Here is a 19,905-nt window from a genome sequence, read left to right on the forward strand (position 1 = left end):
TGATTTGTCTTTAATTGTTTGTACAGAAATCATTCTGATAATATTATTGGCTCTCCTACTAAGGGATAAAAGCAGCGACAATAAACCCATCATTTGCATAATGCATTAAAGCATGTTTATATTTTTAATAATTCATATAAGACGTGCACACAGTTGTGCAGCCACCACCTCCATTCCAAAGCAGAGACGTGACTAGTTTGTCCCTCTGTAGCTGCCGTAACGACGCACAAGTATGGCGGTCGGAGTTGTGACAACTATGTTTTGAATGTGTAAATAATATTGTTTTCTATTTCTAAAACATACTTTGTTTGGAATTGGTGTTTATCTTAACTCGTTGCCACATTGGGAACCAGGTAAGGTTGTTTTTACTCTGTCTTAAGTGGTCTGGCTGTTCAAAATAAGGGACACGTGGGTAGTAGTTAGCAAACGACCCTAGCCAAGCTAACAGCTAGCTTCGCCATGCTAGTCAACAAAATTATACTATAAGTAGCTTTCACATTAAATACTAACTTGTAGAAACGTAACATTTGGGAGTGGAAATCACCTAGCATGTAGTTGCGATTGTCAAGACTTTCAGCTTTGTAGATGAACTTAACGTTAATATGAGGCTGGATAATTAGTTACCGTCGGTTCAGACTAAAGAAACATGTGTCGTCAACTGAGACGCAGCTTGAATCAAAGCAGGTGTTACCGAGTTACAATTGGTGTAATGTAAAGCAGTCGTGGTAAGAAACCAGTCATTCTTCAGGCATGAACCGCAAACCTGTCGTGTAAGTAGCCAGCGTCATGCTACCTGATTCAGTCAAGGTTTTACTGTCACTTATTATTTAAATGAATTAAATGTTTATAGTGTGGAAACATAAATAATAAACTAGGGGAATTGCAAAAAGATAAACTGCGTGAAAACAATGGTTTCCTTACAAATGAATTCCGTTTTCAATGACATCAGAAATATTTACAAAAAATCTAAATTCAAACACATGTATTGTGTTATTAATAAACTGTATACCTGCATTACTGAAATCCTCAGATAAGAAAAATTGTTTAAAAAATTAAAATAATTAAATTAAAGGTTAACCAGACCTGTATATTTGAATTATCGTGCAGAATGCATTATAGAGCTGCCTTCATGTCCTAAATCTGTTTCTGATGTTTTGTACACTAAATGACTAATTGATGAATTGAAAATGCAACTGTAATTTACCAACTCACTGTGCCTAAGCTCTCAAAGGAAAGGTGTACAAGACAGTGGTGAGACCAGCTCTGCTCTATGGGTTAGAGACGGTAGCAGTGAGAAAGAGACAAGAGGCTGAGATGGAGGTAGCAGAGATCAAGATGTTGAGGTTCTCATTACCAGGTTAGACAGAATAAGGAACGAGTACATCAGAGGGACGGCTCACGTTGCCTGCGTTAGCAACAAAGTCAGAGAGGCCAGACTGAGATGGTTTGGACATGTGCAGAGGAGGGATAGGGAGTATATTGGTAGAAGGATGTTGGAGATGGAGCTGCCAGGCAGGAGGGCAAGAGGACGGCCAAAGAGGAGATATATGGACGTGTTAACGGAGGACATGAGGTTGGCTAGTGTGAGGGTAGAAGATGTCCATGATAGAGTTAGGTGGGAAAGGATGATTCGCTGTGGCGACCCCTGATGGGAAAAGCCGAAAGAGAAGAAGAAGACTGTGCCCAAGCTCATTTCATCTAGTTTTGCTTAGTTACTCTAATCTTGTATTTCTATGAAGTCTGTTATACTTGGAAATTTACCTACTTGTGACATTCACTGTCAAGTCATTTTCACAACCATTTTTGGTAAGGTCAGTCTTAACTATATGAAAGAATAGCGATGTGCTACTTATCAAGGCTTTGTTTGATTTTCAGCCCATCATGCCTTCTGCCTGTGACTCTCCGATTGAGGACATTGAGGACATGGTGTCTTTCAATGACCCCACTCCTCATGAGAGGCAGTCTTCCAGAAAGAGCATCATACCAAGGTCCAGGAAGAACAAAGAGCTTCTGAGCAATGAGGAACTGCAAGCCGACAGGTATGGTAGAAGTTTAAGGTAGAGGTACAGTAGTTGAGGGTACCAGTTAATTGCGATATTGCTTGTGCATACAGTCTGTTTCATGGAGATGATATGTAATGTAAATTCACAAAAACTGAACTAACTTCAACATCAAACTCTCACTGAGGTCAGATAACAGCTAATTTTGCAGAACTGCAAATTCTTAACTATCTTATGTGCGACATCTTGTACATCAACCTTTTCAAATTGTGAAAGAAAGAAAGAAAGTTTGTCTCACTTGTTTAGACTAAGGAAAAACATTAGTTTTTAGTTTCTGTAGCAGATGAACCAAATGTTAAGTGAGCAAAATTATTGGGATATGTGACCAAACGTTGTTTTATAGTTACCTAGGCTTGTCCTGTTGGATTATTTTACAGACAAGAACTATTCTTGTTTTTAATCCTGGGTTTTAGGTGTGAAGACAGCTTTTCTTGTTAAAAAGCATAAATCAAAATGAATACCATGCAAACAAAAGATTTGAAAACAAGTAAGTTTTATTTACTTTAAAACAGTTTGGGCTGTGCATTATCATTTTGTCCATGATATATTGTGATAATTACTTCTCATGATAAGCATTTGTCATAATGATGACAGAATAGCGGCATGATGATGTGTTTCCACACAAGCTGTAAAACGGGCATGTCATAATAGCCACAAACAATAAGCATGTTGGAAGGCTGAGTCAAAAGGCACAATACCTACCCAAGCTGTTTACAAGGACGGATTCAGGCAAATGACAAAAATGAATCTCAAGAACTGGTATGAAGGAAATATCCCATATACATTCTACTTTTATCTGTTTAGTTAATTTATTTTTTTTTAATGCTCAGGCCTATTATTATTATTATTATTATCATTATTATTACTATTATTTTTGACCACTGACACTGTTTTCTAAGATCTACAAAGTGTATGCTTATGTGATAAATATTGTTGCTTTGTAATGTTACATTGTCACTTATATTGTTACAACAAAAATAATGTAAAATATTGTAATATTGTTGTAAGTCTATCTTGCTCACCCCTAGATCCAGTACTTCTGCACGCCTAAAATTTGGGGTTATCTGATACAAAAGGTGCTATATCCTATTTTATTTAACTTATCGAGGAGTAAAATATTAGGATGTAAAAGATGAATGAATGAATGTCACTTGTTATCCAGCATCGTCAGTGCTACATTGATCTGCTAGGTAAACCAGCAGTGACGGCTAGCATGTCTTGCAGCACTGTACTACTCCTTGTTTTTTATTACATGTATATGTAACAACAACATCATACAGTGGCAAGAAAAGTATGTGATCCTTTTGGAATGTCATGGTTTTCTGCTTTAATTTGTCAGAAAATGTGATGTTCAATGTTTTATGTACTGTAGACTCATGAACACAGATCTTAACCAGTTCCAATAATAATAATTGACATAAGCGTGTTTCTTCTTGTGAGTGGAGCAAACTCAAATAATTAGTGTTTTTTGTCAATTGAAGTAGCTCTAGTTCACACCTACAAACAAATTTTCTTAACTTATGTTAAGACCTGAGTCCAATTAGCTTTTTTGGGGTTTTTATTCAAAGGTTTAACATACTTTTTCGGCTTTCACTGTGGGGTTTTTATGGTTGTTCTCAATAAAGACATGAAAAATTTGAATTTTATTTGTGTCATTACTTTAGGCACTTTATATTTGTTAATACTCTTGACTTGGATGAAGATCAGATCACATTTTAAAAGGGAAACCAAAAGGTTCACATACTTTTTCTTGCCACTGTATGTCACTGGACCGCATGTGTCAACGGTAGTCCTGATCTAAAGAGGCATGTTACAGTAATTTTTCAGGGAAGCTATGTTTCAGTTACTTTTTCGGTTGGTTTTCCCACCAGATTAAACAAATTAGGAGTGAAACATCCTAGTACTATGTCCCACTACACCTGCGCAAGAAACAGTAGCAGAAGTTGACATTTAATTGTGAATTTAACTTTTCATGTTGTTTCATGGCATACTCATTGAATAATGAGGTTTAAATAATTATTTTATTGTTTCCATCCATCATAAAACTAGATATTTTAACTGTCATTATGTTTCTAGTTTGATCCCTGGAACCCAGAAGATCTGGATGAAAACGTGGGGCTGCAGTCATAACAACTCAGATGGAGAGTACATGGCTGGACAGCTAGCTTCCAGCGGATATAAGATGACTGGTAAGAGTTTATTTAATCCTGGTTGTTTGCATTAAGTCAATCAACTGAAATAGTAAATTGGTAAATGAAAGAATTATTTCTGTCTTGGGTGTCTATAGAACTAATGCCATTATTTTTATTTATCACAAGGGGGCAGTCTTGCTTTGTAACTAATCTGTGCCTTGTGTGTTGTTGTAGTACTCGCTAAATAGTGTTCCTCATGGTGTGTGCTGCTCTCAAACTCATCCTTACTTCTGCATTTGGTTTAAAATAGCTAATGTGAGCATTTGGAGTCTGTCAATCCTTTCAAGTTTAGCACAGACCCAGGAAGTCCTCTGAGATCTGGCTTTAACGGGTAGCCTTTTGTAGAATTGAACTGGGCTGTAGGTTGTTAACGTAGTGGCAGTTGAGACGGAGCACGCTCGTATAGTGAGACTTTTTATAGTTGAATGTGAAGTCTGCAAACAAATAGAACACTGTGACTGCATGGCATGCTGTGATTGTTTATTTTCTCAACTCAACATTTTAAATAGACTCTGGGTGAAATTGTTGTTTGTTGGTATATTGCATTTGTCAGTTGTCAGTAGATGTACAGTGGCCAGAACAAGTATGTGAACCCTGTGTAATTTCATGTTTTTCTGCATTAATTAATCATAAAATGTGATCTGATCTTCATCCAAATCAAGAGTATTAACAAATAATCAGATTTTATGTCTGTGTTGAGAACAACCGTAAAAACCTACACTGAAGAAAACTTTTTTTGGATATTGCATTGTGTATGCGTCTCAACTGTTGCTGGGTGCCCCACATGCCTGTTTTTTTTTTTTTCATTTGCTACCATGGTTGGTAAAGTTTTTTTTTTTTTTTTTTTTTTTTTTACATCTGTGTGGTTTAATCTTACCTATAAAATAGTTTTGCTTCTTGATAAACGGTGCACACTACAAATATACTTTTTAGTCAAGACAATGTCCTGACACTGTCTATACCTTCAGTATAGACAGTGTCATTGTCTATACTGAATACTATAGACACTGTCTGTACCTTCAGTATAGACAGTGTCTATAGTATTCAGTATCTATACCTTCAGTATAGACAGAGTGCATTATTTTAGTAGGTTTTTGTATGGATGGTGGATAATCAGTGTTTCAAGACATCACTGTAACTGATTGTCAGACCATTAGATTAAGTGCAAAGCCTTATTTTTTTGTGAATAGCAAAAGAAAATGTATACTTTTAAATCACAACACGGTCAAAACATGTCAGCTCTTGAGGAATATGACAATTTTAACTGAATATGTAGTCGTGATTTTTAAAATATTGAGTTCTTTGAGTTATAAATAATCCTTGTTATTAGTAGCAGCAGTAGTATTATTGCAATATTATATTGCACCCTTGGGTTGCAATACATCAGAGATTTGATGTGTGTGTCATATTACAGATTTACTGTGACTGTGCGGAATGATACCTTATTTTTGCATGTCTTTTTGCATGAAGGCTGTTATGAAGTAGATTACGAGTTGTCTTTCATGAGGGATTAAGGGTGACTGTGTGTATGTGTGTGTGTGCGCAGGTGAGAGAAGCAACACAAAAGCAGAGAAAGACGGACGGCCTACATTGCAGCATGTGTGTTTTCGATTGTGGTCGTCAGTTAAAAGCCATTTTGAGCATGATTCATTGACTGTGTGTATGTGTATTATGTGAACAGTCAAGATGAAAAGAGAGTTCTTGTGCCAAGATACGTGTCTGTCTGTGCGCACAGACAGTATGACTGTATGATTTTATATATGTAAGAAAGTAAGCCTGTGTGTGTGTGTGTGTGTGTGTGTGTGTGTGTGTGTGTGTGTGAGAGACAGAGAGACAGAGAGAGTGTGAGGTGGGGGTGCAGACAACAGAGGAGAGTTAATATTAACCCCTCAGGCATTTCTCTCACCATGGGGTCTCTTCAGCCGTACTAGGACATTAATCACGCACTTCAAAAATGCAGATGTGCTCACACACAGGGCACAAGGCACAATTTACTCATGAATACAGGCCAGCAATATCCCGCCTGAACTGGTAGTTGAGACCCTTGATCTCTTTGTCTTTTCCACCTTTTTAGTTTTTACAGTTTTCTATGTCTTTTGAGCTCCTCTCATAAAAAAAACCCTCTCATACTCTTTTTACTTTGTCTCTCACAATCCCTCTTCACTCAGTTGTAAGTTCTATACACCTCTTCTTTGGGTATAGAGGTGTTGGCATTTAGTGTGCTACTTGTTTTACTAGTTTTACATGTAATTAAATACACTTTGAGGTAAGACCTTATGTTTTACAGACACTTCTATAGTTAAATTTGACTAATTAGTGTTATCTGCTTGGGCATCTTTGACAGATGTGTTTTCCTGAGATTAGACGCATCATAGTTCACACCGTGTGTATGACTGAGAGAAAGGCACAAAATAATAAACAGAACAAGATTCAGGGGTAAAAAGAAAATGGGTCACTGTCGTAATTTACATGACTGCATGCATTTGGAGGATTCTGTTTGATGTATTGATTAGACATTGGTGCTACCTGGTGCCTGTGCTTTCAGGTGTGTGAGTGTGCTTACTGCTGATTTGGTATGTGTGGTAACCATCAATGCAGCTATGTGCATGTGTCTTTCTTTATTCAGTGTAGCATAGTTACATGACACAATGTGGCCACTGCTGACAAAGATTAACGTTGCTGCTTTGTGAATTTTTACTAATGTAGTTGTGAAATGCCTTCACAATCGCACAGATTTTATCAGTAGTCCTGATCATGTCCTACAGGTAACAGACTAGCAAAAGACTTAATGAGTTTTACTTTATCACGTAGCTCAAAGATGCTTTCATCCTTTACAGATGAACCTTAAGAACACTTAGTCTCTTTCTTGCCTTCAGCCTTGTCTCTTTCTCTCTCACTCACTCTTTTCCTCTCACTCCCCTATCAACAAAGAACTTTTAAAGGTCAGTGCTTCACTGCTATAACGGATTAGTTTGATTTCTGTCTCCTTCTCCACTGCTTTTTATGTGACTTGGCTCATTGTTTGCATCTTCTCTCTCTTTCCTCCTTCATCCCATTTTGTTTTTCTTTTTCTCCTTTTTTTGGGTCTTATCCTCACTCATTGTTTTTCGCTGTGTGATTGTTAGAAGAAAAAAATTGCCTGTCATGGCCAGAATCAGGGGAGATTACTCTGAGAACGGGTAGTGATTGTTTTGAATGGTATAGTAAGGAATGCAATGCAGTAGTCAAGAATGGCATGAAATTGTTGGGAGTGCATTGGAGAGAGTGGAATATTTTGGAATGACAAGGACTAAAATGGGTTCTTGAAGGATGTAGTGTCTAGTTTTTGGTCAGACTGAACATGAGGACTTTGAGTAGAGTACGTTATCATTTGTGAGTCAGAATGTTATCTCCCCCTCCAAGAAGCGGTTGAAATTGATGATATCTCATGAATATCAGACTGATACCTCTGCTGATATCTGCAGTGATGCTCTGCACACTTATACGAGAGTTTGGACAAAGACAGAGCTTTCGAAGACTGTGTGCTCTGAAACCATGACATCATCTTCTCTCTCTCTCTCTCTCTTTCTCTCTGCCCCCTCTCTCTCTTCTTTCATGCCTGTTTTCTCTCATTTACACCCCCTGTCTTCTCCTGTCCCTCTTTTATCCCTGTCTCTAACTCTTTCTTTCTTTCTTAAAGTATGACATCACCTGGTGTGAGATATAGTAGCAGTTCTTAAGTCGGCCTCTAGGTGACAGGCTTGGCTTATGGGAGGAGGTTTTTGTTGAAAGAATACATCTCTGCATTATTAGGATGAGGTCATCCTTTTGAAAAACCATGCCTTCCCATTCATAGTTTTAAAAGTTGTAACTTTCAGTGTGTGAAGGCTACACATGATCTTATGTGATCATTAATGTTAATAAAATGCAACAGCTCTTTATTGACATTGTTACTGAAGTGAAATCAATAAAATATGTAAAGGCATAATAATAAGGCCTTGCTGTCCTATGCTAAAATTAAATTAAAAAGAATTGCTAGGGGCCACTCCCAATTCTTCAGTTGGAGAGCATCTGGGTTTGTTCATATAGTAATTTAAATAGGTCATGACTACTTTCACAAGTAGATGAGCCATTTTGTTAGATGTTTAAACTAATGTGGGTTTGAATTTGTCAAAACATTTTACTACTCATTCAAGTAGAAAGAACTCTGGTTTCCATGACTCAGCAAGATATCCAGTTCATTAATTGAACTGAACAAAACAGAAAATGTGAAATATGAAATATAATTTTGATCATTCAGAACAATAACTATTAGAGAGAAAAAAATCTCCCCTTTCCTACCTCAGGTTTGTCTTGTTCTAGTTCAACAACCTGTCACTTCTTTTCTCTTCTCAACACTGGTTTAATTGTGTACTTGCTCAGTCTTTCTTGTTCTGAGTAGCTGTTCCTATGTACAACCAAAGAGGGCACTGTTTACCCATAATAGTGCACTGATGCAAATAAACCATATTTGAGCAGCAGAGCAATGTGCCAGATAGTGACTTCATAGAAAAGTGTGCACACACACACCCTTCATGGAAAGTCACACCAGGATATTTTGATTGTTTTTGGCTACTCACCTCCCCTCCCAATTTCGCTCTCTGCCAGCCAGCCACAAACACAGCACTTCAGTTATGATTTTACATACCGGTTAGGCAAAATTACTCCCTTGTACACAATGTCAGCCAAATGAGGCGTTCTCAGTTCCTGGTTTGGACACAGACGGTTGGAGGATATGGGTTTCAGAGAGAGGGTGTGAGCTGTTTTGATAAAATGATACAAGGACTTAATCGATCAGCAGGTATTACAGGTGTTACTGAGAATTGAAAATGCTAGTGGAGTGACACACAGTGTATATCACACCCCCTTAAGTCTGCCTTTTAGACAATGGACTGCTAATGAAATGATAATTCAGATGACATGTGTCATTAAAAGAAATTAGGATTAGCAGATTTTTTATTGGGGTTTTATTAGAAATGCAGTTTATTTTTCGTTTAAGTGAAACACTTAATGTAGGTCACTGTGTGTGTATATATGTGTATGTGTCTGTGTGTGTATATGTATGATTTTCCTTACTTTTTCCAATTATGCAAATTATTGGTGATAGCTCTAATTGAGTATTTAGAAATGTAGGTTTAAAAATATTTTAACTGTTCTGATTCAGCTCTTACTGCTTTAGTGTTTCGAGCGCTTCTGCTGCTCCGTGTGATTGTATTACATCACTGCAGAGTATTCTCACTCTGAGTGTGTGTACCTCGCATACATGCTGTCTCATTCATAAAACGGAGTGTGTGAGGATCTTCTGATTGGCTGACTCTGTGCTACGCAACATTACACGCCGCAGTATTATAGCCAATGGAAACTTACAATGTTCTCTACAATGACTCCACCTCAAGTATACACGTTGGCGCACACAGCCAGCTAACATGCACATTTGCTCTTCTCACACACACTTAGAGACGTGGTGGGAATTGATATTGTACAGGGGAAGTGTTTGAGAGACATTTGCCTGATGCTGGTATATCCGAGAGAGAGACTCGCTAACTGTATGCTTGCTCTGTCTTTCTAGTATCTCACAACTGTGTGTGTCAGTCAGTCTCAATTTGCTGTTAGATATAGTGAAAGGGCGAAGGGGAAAGCAATGTAAGAAACGTCGGGAGGAACAGTCAGTGGAGATGGAAGGAGTATGCTAGGATGAAGGATACAACAGACAAAGACAAATGCATTTGTAGCCAAAATCAGCCAAAGCAACGGTTGGTGAAAGAGAGCTGAGCAGGGAGGGCAACACGCTGCCAGGGAAAATGAGCTACACACTGTAGTGAGATGGATAGATGGAGGAATAATGGAGAAAGACACTGAAAGGTAAAGAGACAAGAAAGGTGTGTTTGAGAGGACAGGACAGCAAATTGAGGTTAAGCAAATGAGATTGTGGTTGGCAGCAACAGAAATGGCAATTAATGAAGTGATGTAGTGATGAGGGAGAATAGAAGAGAAATAGACTTCTAAAATTACATGCATGTACATTAAATATAATACCTTCGGAGAAAGACAAGACAAGCTGTTAAATATCTAAATATGGATCTTTAAAGATAACATAAGGTTTAATATTTAGTTTACCTAAGTATATTTTTCAGAATAGCTTGAATATACACATTGCTCTATTGGGCAGTTTTTGTGTATTTTATGTACAGTATGTGTGGCTTTAATAGACACAATGTAAGCTAGCTCTGTCTGAATCTTGTGAGGACAGATTTATTGAGTTCATCCTTGGAAACCAACACACACACACACAGGCTATAATCATCAGATCGGATCAGATATCAAAAGGCAGTGTCTGTCTGAAAGATTAGAAGAGCCATCTGTCTACTGTGTGGAAAGCCTGAGATTATCAATAAACTTCACACACGTCTGTATGCACATGTATCTTTGTGCTTGTGTGTTTGATCCAGCCACTGAGGATGCAATGTAAATGACGGAGACAAAAATAGAAGCACACAATAAATAAAGCTCACAGTAGCTCACCTTAGTATTTTGGTCACTATTGGCTAATATATTCCTTTTTTTTCTTTGTATGAAGGGACATGTCAAGTACGACTTCTCTTTGAGTACTTCAACATATTGATGTTCCAACACAACACTGGCTAAACATTACCTGTATTTACTGTTGTAACTTTTCCCTGTACACGCTCTACATATTGGTGCTAAAACCACAGCAGGAAAGACTAGTGCAGATAATGGACTGTTCACATTTATAGATTGGAAAAAGCTCGGCCAGCGACTGCTGCAGTTCATTGTGAATGAAACCTGGTATCACCTTCATCCACCCACCACCACCATTTTGAAATCTGTGAAAACATAAGCTCACAGTTGTTTTACTACCCCCCGTGAAGGAATTTTGAAAAGCTAACATTTGCATTCTTCAGTTTTCCAAATCTATACATGTTCTACTGGGTTATAAGAAAAGATCAATGTGTATGGACAAATAGCTGCCACTGTTGGCGTGGACCGTTAGAAAACAGCTACCCAGCTGGAGCGGAGAATGTAATGCTTAAAGGCCCTATCACTAATTTCACATGGCCTCTGGCAATGGGGAAAAAACAACTCAAGACTAAATATCTTGTCTTCTCTACGACTATACAGATGCTCCCATAAGACTGTATACCTTTGTTCCTAGCCTCTCCTGTCCTACGTATTCCTCCATATAGCTGGTCTCCTGTGCAAAGTTACTATTAGCTGTTAAAAAAACTGTTGTAACTGTGACTTGGTCCTATGCAAGTCACAAGTGAAATGCTTATATTTATTCATAATTTCTTTCTGGAAGGTCCTGCCACTTCTTGCAGTCATGTAATTTTTTTCTGCTTAGTGATCAAGGTTACTTTGTCCAATCATAATTCAAATTAAACATACTGCTCAATCATCAGTGGCTTTTAAATCCATTTTATCTAATATCTGTGCTCTCACATGGAAATCTACTACATAGCTGATTCATTTATATGTATGAAGGCAAGCTCAGAGAGAGACACATGTAGAATTGATTTAGTATGAAGGACAGAAGTGCAACTATGCATACTCGCACACCTTGTCTTGTAAGGAACTGTAAATCTTTAACCTATCTAAGAATTCCCTTATTTCTTTGTTGAACTTTCTGAAAGGTCCTCACAAAATGTATAAATTCATACAACACTCATGCTCACACTTTTCTCTCTTCACTCACAGGTAACCAGTGCTTTCATTTCAGCAGGTGGCCTTGCATGAACATCCAAACACAACAATACAGGTTACCCCCTGTTTTCCATTTCAGCGGGTGGTCAGCGAGTAATGGCACTGATGGCTGAACATTGGACACTCAAACAGAAAGCAGGGTTATCTTCCAAAACAATACAAAAAGGGACAAAGGGGAGAGAGGAAGAGTGAAAACCTCAAAGAGAGCATTAAAAAGTCATTTGCTACATGTCCTTGAATGTCTTACTCTCGGTTTCTTCACTTTTTATCCATGTGTCACCCACACATTTTCTCTACCCACACCAACAGCCTGGCATGCCTCATTAATTACCAATGTCTTTCATTTTTTCATTTCCTCTTCATGAGGAAAATTACATTTGTTTTCCTTGTTGAGTCAAGATTACATAGAAAACAAAGAGGACAGGGCAAATTAGAAGTGAGAAAGACTTAAAAAGTCTCTTTCAGCTTGGAAAATAACAGACAAGCTAATTATTAGAAAAGGGAGAAAGCGACAATGAGTTGTCAAGTGTCAAATAATATAAATCATTTTGCTGTGGTTGTTTTAACTTACTGTCAAGGACTGAGTCACAACATCACAATTTTTGTCCTCTAAGAGAAGAAAGTTGAGTCCCTGATATCACATCACTGAACCATTGATGACATTTAATTGTATAAAAACATTAATGTTTTGAAAGAAGGACAGTTTGTACTGGCAAATTATGTGAATAAAACTCACTTTGTCTTGTAATGATCCTAGTTAATGTGTTGTCTGCTCCATCTAATAACTGTGATGGCATTTTCAATGTGACTTTACAGCTCTAAGTTAAAGCAAAGGGGATTCCGAATAAAAGAGTATCTTATATTGACGTAAACTGAGACACCACGTGACAGATTCTTATCAGTAATGTTGCATCCGTGACAAAACAATGTGGATAAGACTAATAATATTATATTGTCAATAAAAGATCAAGTTATGCAAGCAAGAAGGTAACATCAGGGGTGGCCAACCCTGGGCCTCGAGAACCACTGCCGTGCCGTGCTTGTTTCCCACCTATCATTGCCGTAGGCACTGCTGATTACCTGGATAAGGTGTGCTCAGCCAACCAGAAGCTGTAAATGTATGGGGTGGTTGGAAAATGAAAATCATTATTATGCAAAGAGAAATTATCATGATAATCTGAAAATCTGTGTGTTAAGTAAATGAGTAACCAGAAACACTTCTTCCAATTTACCTCTCCCTTAATGTGCTGAAAGCAACATCTCCCATCTGTGTTAACTACTGACCTTGCTGGATACTCATGGTGTTAGGGTTTGATACGTTGCTGTCTGAGTACCTGTCTAGCTAGCACTATGCTAATAGCAGAATTGCTTGTAAAGTTTGATGACCAGAGGCAGAAAGAATCTACTGTGGTGCTCTGTGGAGCAGTTGATGTTGATCGGTCTCTGGCTGAACGTGCTCGTCTGTCCAGCCAGCAAACTGTGTAGTGGGTGGGAAGGACTGTCCAGGATTGAGAGGAGTTTGGATAGCATCCTCCCTGTAGCTACAACATGAAGAGGGTCCAGCTCCACCCCCCGGAACAGAGCCAGCCCTCCTGATTACTTTGTTCAGTCTGTTAGTGTCTGACACCTTCATGTTGCTGCCCCAGCAGACCACAGCATAGAAAATGACAGTGGCCACCACAGACTCATAAAACATCTGCAGCATGGTGCTGCAGACTTTAAAGGAGCTGAACTTCCTCAGAAAATGCATCTGGGTCTGAGTCTGAGTTTGTTGTCCAGTCCAGATTTTTGCTGAGGTTGAAGATGTGTTGGAGAACACCACATAGCTGGGGAGCACAGGCTTTCAGTACTCTTGGGCTGATTCCATCTGGCCCTGCAGTCTTTGTCGGGTGAAGCCTGTTCAACTGTCTCCACCTGATCTGCTGAGATGGACATCATATGGGTGGTGGCTGAGTCGTGTGTGGGGGATGGATTAATGGGGACTGTAGTGAAACTGAAGTGCAGGGGGCTCTGAGCCTCAGCCTGGAATCTATGGATAATATTATTAAATTTATTGGCCCGGTCCCTCAGCCACCTGGCTGCTGGACTTGTAGCCAGTGATAGTCCTCATGCGCCTCCACACCTCCTGATCATGACAGACATCAATCTCTGGACCCTGTTCACCTGACCTTTGGCTTTATTTGAAAGTATATTTCAAAGATGCAGACAGAAACATGGGAAGAGAGAGAGGGTGACTTGCAACCCAGTCAGAAACTAACTGTGGTTATGTGGCACACACTGTAACCATTCAGCTATCAAAGTGCTACAGAATATGCATTTTTAATGAGGCTTAGCAGTATAAAGTGGTGTGGAAATGCTATACTGCACTCAGTCTAAGCAAAGAGGGTATGGATAACATCATTTTCTTATCATTAATAAACTAGCCAAGTTGCAGTTGTAGTCTGTTCTCATTAATTAGGATGTCCATCTGCCACACTTGTTTCATGAGTTGTTGTTTTTTTTTTTCCTTTTTCTTAATTCTTCAATTACTTCTGACAAAAGAGCAACAATTTTTTCACACAGTGTTGCCAACGTAGGGGGGTTTTCTCAGTAGATTTGGTGACTTTTAAGAGCCATTTAGAAACTTTCTTTCTTTTTTACGGCAATCTTTCCCCTAAGTAGATAAGCAATTACTGTATTTCTCAGTGAATGAACTGTTTAACAAAAACAAAACAAAAACTGAGGTGCGGTTTGGGTGTATACCTCAAGCACATGGGACAACAATGGTTTGGTTTCCCTATGTGCTATATTATATATTAGAACTCAACATGCAGGGTGTTAGGTTAAACACACTGTAGTACAGCCTCTCTAATCTTCAGTCTGCCTGCCTTCATTCACATTCCTTTCACTGCTCAGTGCTAAGCACGTCAGCAACAAACCTGTGTACAGTATGTGTTGACAGGTAGAGACTGTGATTAAGAGTTTTGCAGTGCTCATTTTGAATGTGGTGACATTGCAGGTAGAGATCAGGTGATGCGTTCAGGGCAACACAGAGTTTTAATTAAAAGCATTACAGTGATTATTTCTAATATGGTGAAACAGCAGGTGTACAAGTAACGTGTGTGTGTGTGTGTGTGTGTGTGTGTGTGTGTGTGTGTGTGTGTGTGTGTCTTTGTTAGTGATGCATATAATATGAGGAGATATTGCCAAGGTGGTCCACTGAGCTTATCATATGTTGTACTTACATAATAATTTCCTCCAGATTAATTTACAACATCTAGCCTCTCCCAATCTAATTTTTATGAACAAGTTAAATCAGCAAAATGTACCGAGTGTGTGTGTGTGTGTGTGTGTACCCCATTTTACTTTTATAGTATATATATTCTTTCCAAGGCCCCTGTCTTTATGTGTGTCTGTCTCTTGTGTCTTTTTCTCCCTGGCCATCTCTGTATCTGTCCCAGTCATATCTTCTATGTCGCTCTTTCCTGTTTTTATTCGTTCTTTCTCTTTTTTCTGTGTGTGTGATAATTAAAGAGCGAATATAAAAGTATGAGAGTCAGGGGATGGCAGCATGAGCTGGCTTCAAACCGTCAACATCATAAGGGTATATTATGTGCCACTGCCTACTAAGCCACCAGAAAACCGCCCTATGTTCTCTGTATCAGAAAAATAAAAGCTGTCTGCATTCAGGCTATTTGCATACCATTTGCATGTGAACCCCAACTGGCTGATTTTGGAATGCCAAGAGGCTAAATTCAGTATTTATTACCCGGGACCATAACTAGTTTTCACTTTTCTGTGGCATTTGCATCTGATTTGCATTTCCCTCAGCTTGGATCTGGGAATAAGGGGCCAAATGACCTAAATTGTTTCAATTCCACCCAGAAAAAAGGCGGAGGAAGGTCTAATTATTACTATTAATCGAATTACACTTTACATTTGGAGCGTAAATATGCAAAAGGGTTATTAGCCGCAATAGCAAGCAGAGGCAACCTGTTCTTAATGCAGACTGCTTTAGAAAATACAAGTGTATGTGTCTTTGTGTGTGCGCATGCGTGCGGTATGTGTTTGTAGTAGGCACATATTTTCAGATATATGTAGATCTCCCACATCACATCGTCAGTTCCTCTTGCAAAGAGATCAAAAGGATCCTTTTGTTTTCTGTGTTTTTTTTTTGTTTTTTTTTTTTTTAAAGAGCAAACTGCTTCTTAAACAGATCAATTTCAATTTCACAGATCTAATTAATCATAGAAGCTTATCAGCATTGCTTTGTACTATAAACAGTTTATAAGGCATTGGTTTGATAAACGTGTGAAGTAGGGTGAGGTTCTCCACTGGTCTTTCTTTTGTTTATCAACTAAACACACTAATTTTGAACAGAACGGAAAAGAAGTGAAGATAATTTATGAAAACATTACCAGACTAGAAAAAAGTCATGCATCAGGACTTCCACTGATGTTTAACACAAATAAGGGCAGAGGTACTGTATAGAAGAGCGTTTTGGTGGCAGTTTCTGGCTTTTACTTTTACTTTAAAACCACCTTCAGGAGGAGGCATAGGTGACAAAGAAACAACACCTAATGAATACCAGATGTGCCAGCTGATGATGTCATAGATCAACTGAGATTCAACAACAAAACAAATTCACAGCACTGCTCACATTGTTATCCAAACAACTTCAAGCTTTTAAACCACTGTTCAACAGAGGTTTATACACTGCCTGTCCAAAAAAAAAAAGTCACCACCTGGATTTACCTAAGCAAATGGATAAGAGCATCACATTGGATAATTACTGCATGGATGAATATTTTTCAACTGGCAACAAGTTTTTTTACCCTAACTGATGCAGTGAGTAAGCTTCTCAATTCTTGAACAACCTTGTCGGAAGACACATCCTCTGGTCGTGAAAAAGATGTTAATCTGTTTCAGAAGGATCAAATTAAACTAGGTTAAGAACTGTCCAATGGAAGAAGGTCATGTGTTCTGATGAGTCCAGATTTACCCTGTTCGGGTGCATCAGGGTAAGAAGAGAGGCGGGTGAAGTGATGCACCCATCATGTCTAGTGCCTACTGTACAAGCCTGTGGGGGCAGTGCTATGATCTGGGGTTGCTGCAGTTGGTCAGGTTTAGGTTCAGCAACGTTATATAACCCAAAGAATGAGGTCAGCTGACCAGGTTATTCCATCAATGGATTTTTTTTTCCCTGATGGTGGTTCAGGGAGCATGACACATCATTTTCATACATGGACTGGCTACCACAGAGACCTTAACCACATTGAGAACCTTTTGGATGTGCTGGAAAAGACTACAAGATATTGTCGAAAAATTATTGTGGTGAATGTGTGCTAAAATCAAAGCTAAAGGACGTACAACGAAATATTAGAGTGTATCACTTTTTTTTTGGACAGGCAGTGTATAAGTGCGTTGTGCATAGCAACTGAAATTTGCAAAACAATTTGAACAAGATAATAGAGTGTAGTATCTCAGTATCTCATCACCTCAAATGTTGCAGTCATTGTTTTACAGTGTATATCTGAACTCTGACCTAGGCTGTGGGACTGTGTGTAAGACAGAATAGAGTTGGTGAAGATTGTTGTGCACATGTGTGAAACATGAGTAGTTCAGTGAGCAGCATTGCCAAAAAAGTGCCAACAATAGTGGTGCTTTGGTATTGTTTGGTTAATTACTTTAGATGAGAACCCCTCTCAGCTATTACCCCTCCACTTCTATTAAAGTTCAAGCTCCATCTGCCACAGTTCATCTTCATTTGTTTCCCCAGGACAGGTGAGCTTTTACATACAGGTGGTTCCTGCTTTTTTCTTCTTTCTTTGTGTTCTTCCAGGTGACAGGCGGGAGAAACAGAATTAAAACACACAAGTTTCTTGATCTCTCACAGGCTGCTAACACATTCTTTTGTGTACACAGCAAATTGACGTTTGCGCTTCTCATGGCCTATTTTTAACTTAAAATTCTACATGTACACACACACACACACACACACACACACACACACACACACACACACACACACACACACACACTCTTCTACACAGAGGGACAGACACCTCATTGAATATAAACTGCCATCTCCTAGGGCAAACAGCAAATATAATCACATTTGTAATGTCAGAGAAATAGTGCGTCAATATTTGCCTAGTCTGTTATTGTTGTGAAATGGGGAACTGGCTGTGGTAACCATTGTGTGCACGATTTTGACGGTTGATGTTGAGGCACTGAAGGACGCTGTCATGCGCATACGCACTCCTACAATGTAGTTAAATAAAGAGGAATCCTTTTTAGTTATAGCCTATTATAGTTCAGATGCTCAATACTTAAATGATTATTCAAACACGGAGTTTGAAATGAGTACGTATACATTAACTGTGCATAACAAATTTGTGTTTTTCAGTAAACTTCTTTTGTAACATGCAAAATTATTATGCAAATAAATATTTTCCCATTATTTGGTTCCTAGTGGTATCAAAGGGCAGTACATGCATTTTGTCATAACAAGGTCACATGTGAGGCAAACTCTTCTTCTAATACTTACTTCATGGAGGAATGAATGAATAAAGATTGCTACATGTTGTTAACAGCTGGAAGAATGTTTTGTTATGTTTGTATTGGGAGAATAGTAGAAACAAGACAGTTTTAAGTTAGTTTCACAAGTTTTTTTATATTTAAAGCATTTATACAGAGAGAAGTTTATTTGCAAGTTGTACGTTTTATCCTTTCAGTTTCTAATTGTTAGTGACTCAGTAAGTTCTCCTGTTCATGGCTTATTTCCTCTGTCAGCTCTAGACGTGTGCTTATGTAATTTACAAGTACCTTGATCTCATATTCCTTGCATATATGTGGATGTTGGAGTATTTATATATTATACATATTTTAACAATGTGTTCTGTAAGGTGCTGGTAAAAGTGAAACCATTTGTATGTAATTCAGTCAGTCAGTAACCTTCCAAGTTCTTTATCCCAGACACACTGAGTTTTGTGCCCTTGACTCTAATAATCTCTCTCTTGCTGGGTGAAATATCTTTCATGCCTTCAATGATGATCATAATGGTTTTCTGTCTGAGCTGCAGACTAGTGATTGGCCCCAATTACTGCATGAACCTGAGGCTTCAAATTATCCTATCCATGCAAGGTGAGACGTGTAATGGCAAAAATCTATTTAGACCTGCTTTCCATCCCTTGCCTGTATGCAGCTCGATAAATCACACTTAATGTACATTTAAAATCACAGGGAATCTGCTGCCAGATGTTTATCATAACTCCCCTTGTGCATTTCTCCATATAAAACCCATATGTGCCTCTTATCATTGTCAGCATTTGCTTAACGTATAAGAGCTTCAGGTGTATTTGTCCAGTTCACATACACACCTCTCATTATTTCTGCCTTTTGGTTTAAAAAGTGCCACTGTTCTCATGTTTTCATACTATATTGACAAATTCTAGTAGATTATAAACAGTGGTCTAATGGAAAAATATACCTCGATGTTGCACATTGTTGACAGATATGTAATTGGCTGTTTGTACTCTGGGGGCTGGTTGTAGTTTTTCCTACTATTTTTAGTCTTTGAGAGGGGCCCTAGCATGGACCCAGGTGCACTCCACTATGTCTGTATGATCAGATGTAAGAGAGACAGATTGACTCTAGCAACTACCATATAGAAGCAAAGTTCTGCCATCCAAATTAGCAGTAGACTTGTCTCGCAGCATTCATCATTGTGCTCTACTTTCAGCTGAGCTTGCCTGCTATATTTCACTGAGATACCTCCACTTAATCTTGTAATGCGAGGTCTTTCCTTTGCACCCCTTTGTTATTTTGTTCTCGTTCTATCCGTCCCCTATTGCATTTTCTCTCTTACTCTTTCTTTCAATTTCTTCCCTCAAACTCAACACCTGCCTCCAGGTCTCTACCTCTTTTTCTCA

At 38.5% G+C, this 19,905-nt stretch overlaps 1 protein-coding gene across 1 annotated transcript in view; it reads left to right on the forward strand.

Moving 5' to 3' along the window:
• The first annotated feature begins 194 nt into the window (after nt 1-194).
• cdkal1 (CDK5 regulatory subunit associated protein 1-like 1) overlaps nt 195-19,905 on the forward strand; it is a 189,391-nt gene continuing 169,680 nt past the window's right edge. Inside the window, exons 1-3 of the mRNA XM_026371931.1 lie at nt 195-353; nt 1,876-2,039; nt 4,137-4,249. Of these exons, the coding sequence (XP_026227716.1) occupies nt 1,882-2,039; nt 4,137-4,249 (271 nt within the window). The 5' untranslated portion in view covers nt 195-353; nt 1,876-1,881. The remainder of the gene's footprint in view (nt 354-1,875; nt 2,040-4,136; nt 4,250-19,905) is intronic.

Source organism: Anabas testudineus, chromosome 16, assembly GCF_900324465.2.
Source record: "Anabas testudineus chromosome 16, fAnaTes1.2, whole genome shotgun sequence".
NCBI lineage: Eukaryota > Metazoa > Chordata > Actinopteri > Anabantiformes > Anabantidae > Anabas > Anabas testudineus.